Source organism: Elephas maximus, chromosome 4 (genome assembly GCF_024166365.1).
Source record: "Elephas maximus indicus isolate mEleMax1 chromosome 4, mEleMax1 primary haplotype, whole genome shotgun sequence".
Lineage (NCBI taxonomy): Eukaryota > Metazoa > Chordata > Mammalia > Proboscidea > Elephantidae > Elephas > Elephas maximus.
The window spans coordinates 185,519,843-185,527,909 of record NC_064822.1 but is presented as its reverse complement, the minus strand read 5'-3'; the positions used below and the strand labels follow the sequence as shown (position 1 = coordinate 185,527,909).

General features: G+C 56.7%; 1 protein-coding gene across 3 annotated transcripts in view; it reads right to left on the bottom strand.

Moving 5' to 3' along the window:
• ZC3H7B (zinc finger CCCH-type containing 7B) overlaps positions 1 to 8,067 on the bottom strand; it is a 58,637-nt gene that overhangs the window by 2,870 nt on the left and 47,700 nt on the right. For all 3 annotated transcript variants that reach the window (XM_049884480.1, XM_049884481.1, XM_049884482.1), the window contains exons 17-22: positions 5,854 to 5,939; positions 1,646 to 1,779; positions 1,437 to 1,542; positions 1,218 to 1,326; positions 798 to 931; positions 516 to 679 (exon numbers count right to left, since the gene is read on the bottom strand). In XM_049884480.1, coding sequence (XP_049740437.1) covers positions 516 to 679; positions 798 to 931; positions 1,218 to 1,326; positions 1,437 to 1,542; positions 1,646 to 1,779; positions 5,854 to 5,939 — 733 coding nt within the window. The remainder of the gene's footprint in view (positions 1 to 515; positions 680 to 797; positions 932 to 1,217; positions 1,327 to 1,436; positions 1,543 to 1,645; positions 1,780 to 5,853; positions 5,940 to 8,067) is intronic.

Below are 8,067 nucleotides of genomic sequence, written 5' to 3'. Positions count from 1 at the left end.
CTGTGGGCGGGAGGGGTCATTGCCCACACCCTGGCCCTTCCCACAGCCTCCGCCTGGGCAGCCAGGCTGGGGGCAAGGTGCTTTGTCGCAGCCTCTCTGGGATCTGACCCAGGGCTGCAAAGTAGGGGGCTTGGCAGGTCTGGGTCTCTTGCCCTGGCTGTACCCACACTCAACCCCCCTCAAAAAAAAATAAAAACAAACTCAATGCTGTCGATTTGATTCTGACTCATAGCAACCCTATAGAACAGAGTAGCACTGCCCCATAGGGTTTCCAAAGCTGTAAATCTTATGGAAGCAGACGGCCACGTTTCTCCCGTGGAATGGCTGGTGCGTTCAAACTGCCGACTTTTTGGTTAGCAGCCGAGCGCTTAACCACTGTGCCACCAGGTGGCTTTTCTAGCCTTACCACCCCCTGCGCTCCAGCTCCAGGGCCAGCCTGTGGCCCCCACGGTGTCAGGCCCGCCCCAACCCGCGGGCCCCCTGTGTCCACCCGTGGCCCGGCCTCCCCAGAGCACCTGTCACAGAGCCGGAACTCGCCCATGGGGAAGCGGTAGGCCCAGCCGCTGGCGTCGCTGTCGGACGTGAAGACCTTCTCCTTGTGCTTCTCGGACTGGATATGCTGCTGCCACTGCTTCTTGCTGTTGCTGTTCTTGCCGCAGAGCCAGCAGTGGTAGCCCATCTGGGGGTACAGCACCGTGGGCGCCTGCTCCCCACCCTTGGCCAGGCCACCGCCCTCCAGCCGCCCTCCGTGGTGAGGTTGGGCCTGCTCCTGCCCCGCCCCCAGGGGTGGACGTTACCATGATGTCGGCGTAGTCCGTGGGCATCTGGATCTGCTTGTCTCCTTCCCGTGAGCTGATCGGGGTCCCCTCCCCAGGCTTCCCAGGGTTGTGTTTCTTCAGCCACATGTCATAGGTCTGCTGCATGTCCAGGACTGGGTGGGGGCCAGGACAGAGTGCCTGGTAAGGGGCTTCTCCATCCACTTGGCCGTGACCCCCATGCGGTTTGACTCTCAGCAGATCCGGAGCCATGGGCGTCCCAGGACCCTCCCAACCCTGCCGGGCTGCCTGGCCCCAGGGCTTAGTCCACCACAGAAGACAGCGAGGGCACGTCTGAGGTGCTGGAGCAAAGGGCGTCACGGAGCGTGCTCTGGCCTGCTGAGGTGCTGGTGTCCCCCAGTGGGCCACTAGGGTGAGGCCTGGCCCCGCCTGCCCACTCACTCTTGTTCTCCTTCATGAAGGTCCACATATCCCTCTCCTCCGGGCTGTGTGCGAAGGAGCAGTTCCCCACGTACTGGCACTTGCGGCCATTCTGCGCGTGGATGCAGAGCTGGGGGGCAGGCAGGGCAGGCCTGAGTCCGGCTGACCGCCTCACTGCCTCAGCCCTCCCAGGCCCCAGGTCCTTGGGCCCCCAGGTCCCACTGCCCCCTCACCACTCACATCGTATTGCTGTGGGAAGTTGCGGATGGAGGGCAGCGGCCGCACTGACACCCACTTCCTCTTGGCCTTGGACATCACCAGAAGGACCCGCCGCTCCTTCGTCCAGCTGTGGGACACAGTGGGAGGCTGGTTGGGGGGGGGCTTGGGGACTCTCAGGTCCCGGCCTCCCCCATGGCAGTCAGGGGGCCCAGTATGCCCGGGCCGCTCACCAGTGCCGGGCCTTGGCACTACAGTACTTGAGGTCTTTGTCAGGCTCCACCACCTGCCCATTCCGCCAGCACTGGCCGCACACGAACTTCATCTGTAGGTCAAAGGTGCTGGGCCCGTGCGTCCGTGGGGCGCCCTGTGGGGGTGGGGGAGGCCTGGTGTAGCCACAGACACTGGGCCCGATGCCCTGTGGTCTGCCACACAGACAAGTCCGGGAGTGCCAGGGCTGTAGAGAGCCTTGGGAAGAGCCAGCCTCCTCCCTGACTTCTCGCTGCAGGCCACGTGGTTTCCCAGTGTGGGAGCCAGGCTTGGAAGAGGTGCTGATGCCCAAGCTCATGGGGCCAGTCCCCACCTCCACACCCCGAGGCCTGCGCTGTGGGACTGCTTGCACTGCGTTGGGCTCAGCACGCTGCACACCGCCCTGCCTCTGCACAGGCTGTTTCTCTGCCTGCAATGCCCTTCCTCCATTCTTTATCTGGCTCATTCCAAACGTCCTTTCAAATCTCAGCTCAAGCACCACTTCCTCCAGGAAACCTTCCTGGAGCTCTCCTAAGCTGTAGGTGCCCATCCTCTGAGCTCCCACGGAGCCTGAACTACCACGTGTAGACTTGCTCGACTGACCACAAGCACTGGGCCTGGGAGCGAGCAGGTGCCACACTGCGAGAGGGGAGGGAGGGACCTGCCATGGGTGGCAGCAGACGTCGGGCCGCCCTGGGCTCTGGTCCCTCCCTCCAGGCCAAGGCCCCAGTGTCCCTCCCCCACCCTCTGCCATGGCCTTTTCTTTGCAGGCAGGAGAGTCTGCTCCCCTGCATACCTGGGACAAGGCAGGGCGGGAGGTGGGCAAAGTCCCCCCTCAGCCTTGCCTCCTGCCACCCTCCTCTTCCTTGCTGTCCCGTTGCCCCAGCCACACAGGACAACTTGCTGCTCTGTGGACACACCACCTTCCCTGCTCCATAACTAGACAGAGCCTTCCCAGGTCTCCCTGGAGCTGCAGGTGTGGGGTCACCCCGTGCAGCCCTCTCTCCTCCAGGCTGGCATGGGCCTGTCTTCTGCAATGTGACCCTGGCCAGGGCAGGAACAGGAGCTGACCCCCCTGTCCCCAGCACTGCCCAGGCCCGGGCCTGCCTAGAGTGGGATGGAGTTGTGTCCTTGCTGCTTGTTGGCTGACCCCGGGCCTGGAGCCGGGAGACCTGCACCTGGGCTCAGGCCCAGAATAACACACAAGTTGTCCTGGTGACAAACATCAGATCTATCACTGGGCCATGCGCGCAGACAGTCGATTTCCGAGTTCCCACCTGATTCTTACAAGAAGCCTGAGAGAAAGGTGTCCCTCCTCATCACAGGCAGTAACTGGGATGGAGGCGGGGGGCTCAGCCACTGCTCTAACGACCCTGCGCTGCTCCCGAGTTCCCATCTTGGGCCAGGCTCATGTCCTGCCACCACGGACAGTCCCATTGGCTCCCTGTAGTAGCCCTTGGAGGTGAGGGAGGGGGAGCAGACAGAGGCTCACAGGTTACCGACCCCCACAGGTAATTGTGGGAGGACAGGGGATGGCATGGGGCGGTGCTCACGTCCCTGAGGGATGGCACAGTGGCCACCAGTGCTGGCCAAGCAGCTTCTACCTTGTGTCCCTCCTCAGCTTCACAGTACCCTGGACCCACCCTCCTGATGGACAGCAAGCAGCCTCCTCCTGGGCACCAGTCAGGCCTGGCCCAGAAGCCCTGCTGCACCTGAGCCAGGACAGGGGGTGGCATCTGGGGGGTAGGCAGGACCTCAGCAGCAGGAGGGCTGAGGTCCCTTGTGACACCCTCAGGCCCCTCCTCCAGCTTGACCTGCGCTGTCCTCGGGTGGCCTTGGTTGCCCTATTGGGCAGGCATGAGGGGCTCCGAAGGACAGAAGGTGGCGAAGACTCAGTGCCCTCCCTTTAGAGGACACCACTGCAGGCCCAGTCTGAGCCCCTCACCGTTTCCCGCACAGACTCCCAGCAGGGTCGGGGGAAAGACTGCACTGGAGAGGGACAGAGGAAGGGAGGAACCGTGAAGAGAAAAGGACCGGGGAGGACGGGCTGGCAGAGTGGGCAGCCTGCTCTACCTTTGCCCACGCTGACCAGTGCACAGGCCTGGCCTGGGTGAGGGGGTTGTCCCTCATGTGTGGATGGCACGGAGGTGTCACCTCACACTCACTCACTGCCTCCAGACTGACGTGGGCCCTGAAATCAGCCCCTAAGCCTCCCCACTGTCATCCAGTAGTTACAACGACCTCACCTCCTAGCGAGGGTATGAGATCAGGGGCGGCACAGGGCCTACCACACAGGAGGGGCTCAGTGAGCTGCAATGTCAGTCAGCCCCTGTGATGGGCAGGGCAGGACTATGGTTTCCACCTCACAGATGAGGAAGTGGGGGTGATGGGGTGATGGGAATGAATGAAAGGTGAGGCAGGGAGTCAGAGACTTTGGGATTTGCCCCCCTAAGTGTGCCCCTGGGTGAGTCTCCAACATGCTCTGAGCCTCAGTTTCCCTATCTGCAAAATGTCATCTGGCCACAGGTCACTTCTTCAGGATCCTGATGAGGACCAAGAGGGATGGGAGATGATAGAATCAGAGGGTGAATGTTTCAGGAGTACCAGAGTATTTGCACGGTCTCAAAACATCTCCCCAGAAGGTAGGTATTAATTACAAAGGAGAAAATAGAACTTGACAGTAGAGAAACTTGTACAGTAGAGTCACCTTAATCAAGTTATCCATGTTCACATCCGCAGTGAAGGGACAGACTGAGCTACTTCCCAATATGTGAACTGAGGAGACATAACAGGGCCTCTGTGGTATCAGGGAACACCAGGACCTCCCAAGTGGAGGGACCTTCTACAGAATAACTGACCCAGGCTCTTCAAAAATGTCAGTGCAATTGCCTGCATGAACAACTGCCTCCTTGGCCATGAGACCAGAATTGGATGGTGCCCTGTACCATACTGAACATTTCGATCAAACATTCTACAGAAAAGTTCTGATCAAAAGGGGAAAAATGCAGAATAAGATTTAAAATTCTCATGGAATTCAGACTTTCTGGACTCATGGAGGGTAGAGGAACCCCTGAAACTACGCCCTGAGATAATCTTTAAACTTTAAACCCTAAGCCAAAAATATCCCAAAGACTTCTTAAAATCAAACAATAGTTCAGCTTAACTAGTAAAGAATGTCTGCCTTGAGCACTGTGCTCTTTTAAGGACTATCTAGATGGGAGCAAATTGACAAGAGCAATTCAAAAGATTAGATAGGAACCTCAGGAGTAGTGAGTTTATGTTAATGAGAGAGAACAACTCAGAAAACGAGGGTGAAAATGGTTGTATACCTCGAAGAATATCATCAGTGCTACTAAATTGTACATGTAGAAACTGCTGACTTGGTGTATGCTTTGCTGTGTGTATGTTCTCAGCAACAAAATAAATAAACCATAAAAAGATAAATGTCAACGCTGTGAAATACAAAGACAGATTATTCTAGATCAAGGGAGATTAAAGAGACACAGCAACTGAACACAACATGTTATCTGGGGTTTTCACAATTCACCGAACCTAAGTAAGAGAATATTTTGTGTCAGTGTGAATGCCCTGATGTTGGTAACTGTGCTTATGGAAGAGAGGGCAAGCCCTTAGTTTTAGGAAGCAGACGCTGAAGTCCTTAGGTGCAATGGCATATCACGTCTGAAATTTACTCTCAAGCGATTCAGAAAAAAAAGTGTGCGTATTTATGTCTACAAATGTATATATGTGTATGTATACACACACATGCAGGGCAAAGCAAATAAGAAATGTGGTAAAATGCTAACATTTGGGGAATCCAGAAAAGCGTATACAGAAATTACTTGTACTATTCTTACAACTTTCTGGTAAGACTGAAATTTACGTCAAAGGAAAGGGATCAGGGAGTCCCTGGGTGATGCGAACAGTTAATGCCTTCAGCTAACTAAAAGGCTGGCAAATCGAATCCACCCAGGTTTGGTTTGAGTCCGCTTAGTTTCAAGGCATCGCAGAAGAAAGTCCTGGCAATATAGTTCCAAAAAATCAGCCACTGAAAACCTTATGGAACACAGTTCAACTCTGACATACACTGGGGTCGCCATGAGTTGGAGTTGACTCGATGGCAGCTGGTAAAGGGTTAGGAGATATCCCTCCTGTGCCCAATCCCGCCCCATGGCCAACTCCAGGGCCTTACCAAGCTGCTGCTGGCTTTCCCTGTATGCGCCTCCATCTGCTGCCAGTATTTCTTAGATTCCTGGACGATGTCTTCATGGGTCATGCCTGGGGAGGGTGGAGTGGGGACATGGTATCCCTGAGGAGCTCGGCAAGGTAAGAGGCAGGGGCTCTTCAAGGTGCCAGAACCCCACAGAGCCCAGGGGGAGGAGCCCCACTCCCAGGCGAGATCCTGGGGCCCAGGGTCACCACTCCCAGGGGATGCCCTGCCTTGGTCAGAAGTAGGGCCCAGGGAACCACCTGTCCTCTTGGACTCTGCTTGCTCATCTGCAAAATGGGAACAAGAAGGCCTGCTCTGACCCCTCCTGGGGGCTGAGGAAAGAAAATGCACACAGTGGACAAATGTAGTGGAGATGTGGATGCTGTACCACGGCACGGTGACGTCCCCCACCTCCAATGCCAGTGTCCCAGTGTCTTGGGCCAGTGTCTCATCGCTCTTCTTTGATCCCCTCAACGGGGGCCTCAGCCTCACCCCTGCTGGGCAGCCTCCAGTCCACTGGTTCTTAGGACTCTGTGCCTGGCCAGCCACCCGGCTCACCAGCTCACAGTGGACAGGCTCGAAAGGCCATTCATGGAGGGACTGTGGTATGTCCCAGGGACATACCCCAACCTGGCAGATCAGACTCTCCCAATCCATCCCTGCCAACCTTGTGTCGTTGCAACTGGGCCCACCTCCTGAGGTCCAGCCCAGCACCTCTTCCACGCAGCCTGCCCTCCTCCCCGCCGGCCACTCTCTCCAGTCCCTCTCCGACAAGTGACTGCACTCTCTACCTTGTCCTGTGGGTTCTACCCCGCTGAGTACCGGCCTGGCTGGCACTGCACCTGTTGTCCATTTTCCTGCTGACGATTCCTAAACGTCTACTAGAGCCCGGCCTCTCTGTGAACTTCTAGACCCCCACATCCAGCTGCCTGCTCAACGCCTCCCCTTGAAGTCCAGGCCCTTTGGACTCCCCATGTCCCAAACTGGGCCTTGAGAGTCCCCCCAAGCCTGCTGCTCCCATGCGTTCACGGCAACCTCATTCTCCCAGGCTCCTGGCCAGCACCTTTGGAGTCTCATATTTGTCTCATTCTTCCTATCTGGCCCATCAAAAAACCCGCCAGCTCCGCCATCAAAATATACCCAAAATCTGTCCGCCTCTGCCCCACCCTGGCCAGAGCCACCACCATCCTCTCTGCAATGGGCTCCCCATGATCTCCCTGCCTCTGCCCTGGCCCTCTAGTCGGTTCTCCACCCAGCAGCCAGAGTGACTTTTTAAAAACATTAATCAGATCATACGACTCCACCTACTTAAAACCCTCCAGACAAAGCACATCACATTCAGAACAATCCCAACCACTTACGACTGAGGCTTTCACACACTCTGGCCCCTGCCAACCTCTTGGGCCTCATCCGCCCGCCCCAGTTCACTCAGCTGCCCCACCCCCATGGATAGTCTTTCTGTACCAAAGTTGCTCTTGCCTCAGGGCTTCCGGCCTTGCTGTTCCCTCTGCCTGGAATGCTTCTCCCTGCTCAGATGTCGCCTTGACCACCTCATCTGAAGTGTCCCCCACCCTGAGTCTCTATCCTACTGCCTGTCCTCACCATGCCAATGTACCTCTGAAAGGCTGGTGCTGTGCTTTGTTAACTCTAAGAAGACACGGATTGTTGGATGCAGCATGACATTATGCCCCATAAAACTGCTAATTCAGTTATTACATGCAGTGGGGGAACAGGCATCCCAGGGCAGGTGGAATGCAGGATCGATCTGCTGACTCGTTCACTGTCTGTCTCAACCCCACTTAGAAACATGAGTTCTCTGAGATGGAGGACCGCCACAGGTTCACTGCTGAATCCCCGGCCCAGGAGAGGCGTTCAATAAAGCCTTGATGGATGAAGGAGCGATGAGTGAGTGAGTGAGTGAATGAATGAATGAATGGATATCTTTTCTTCTCTACAACTCTATCAGAAAAAGGTTACCATCCTCATTGCACAGACGAGCAAATGCAGGCTCAGAGAAGGGACATGCTGACGACCACTCAGGCAGCAAGTGGAGGGGCAGGAACAGGAGCCTGGGTCCACACGGCTCCAAAGCCCTGAGCCCCTGGCAGTTCCCAGACAGGGATAAACCCCAGGGAGACTGGAAGCCCCCTGAGGGCAGAGCCTCTGTCTCCTCTGTGAGGTACAGGAAGCACACCT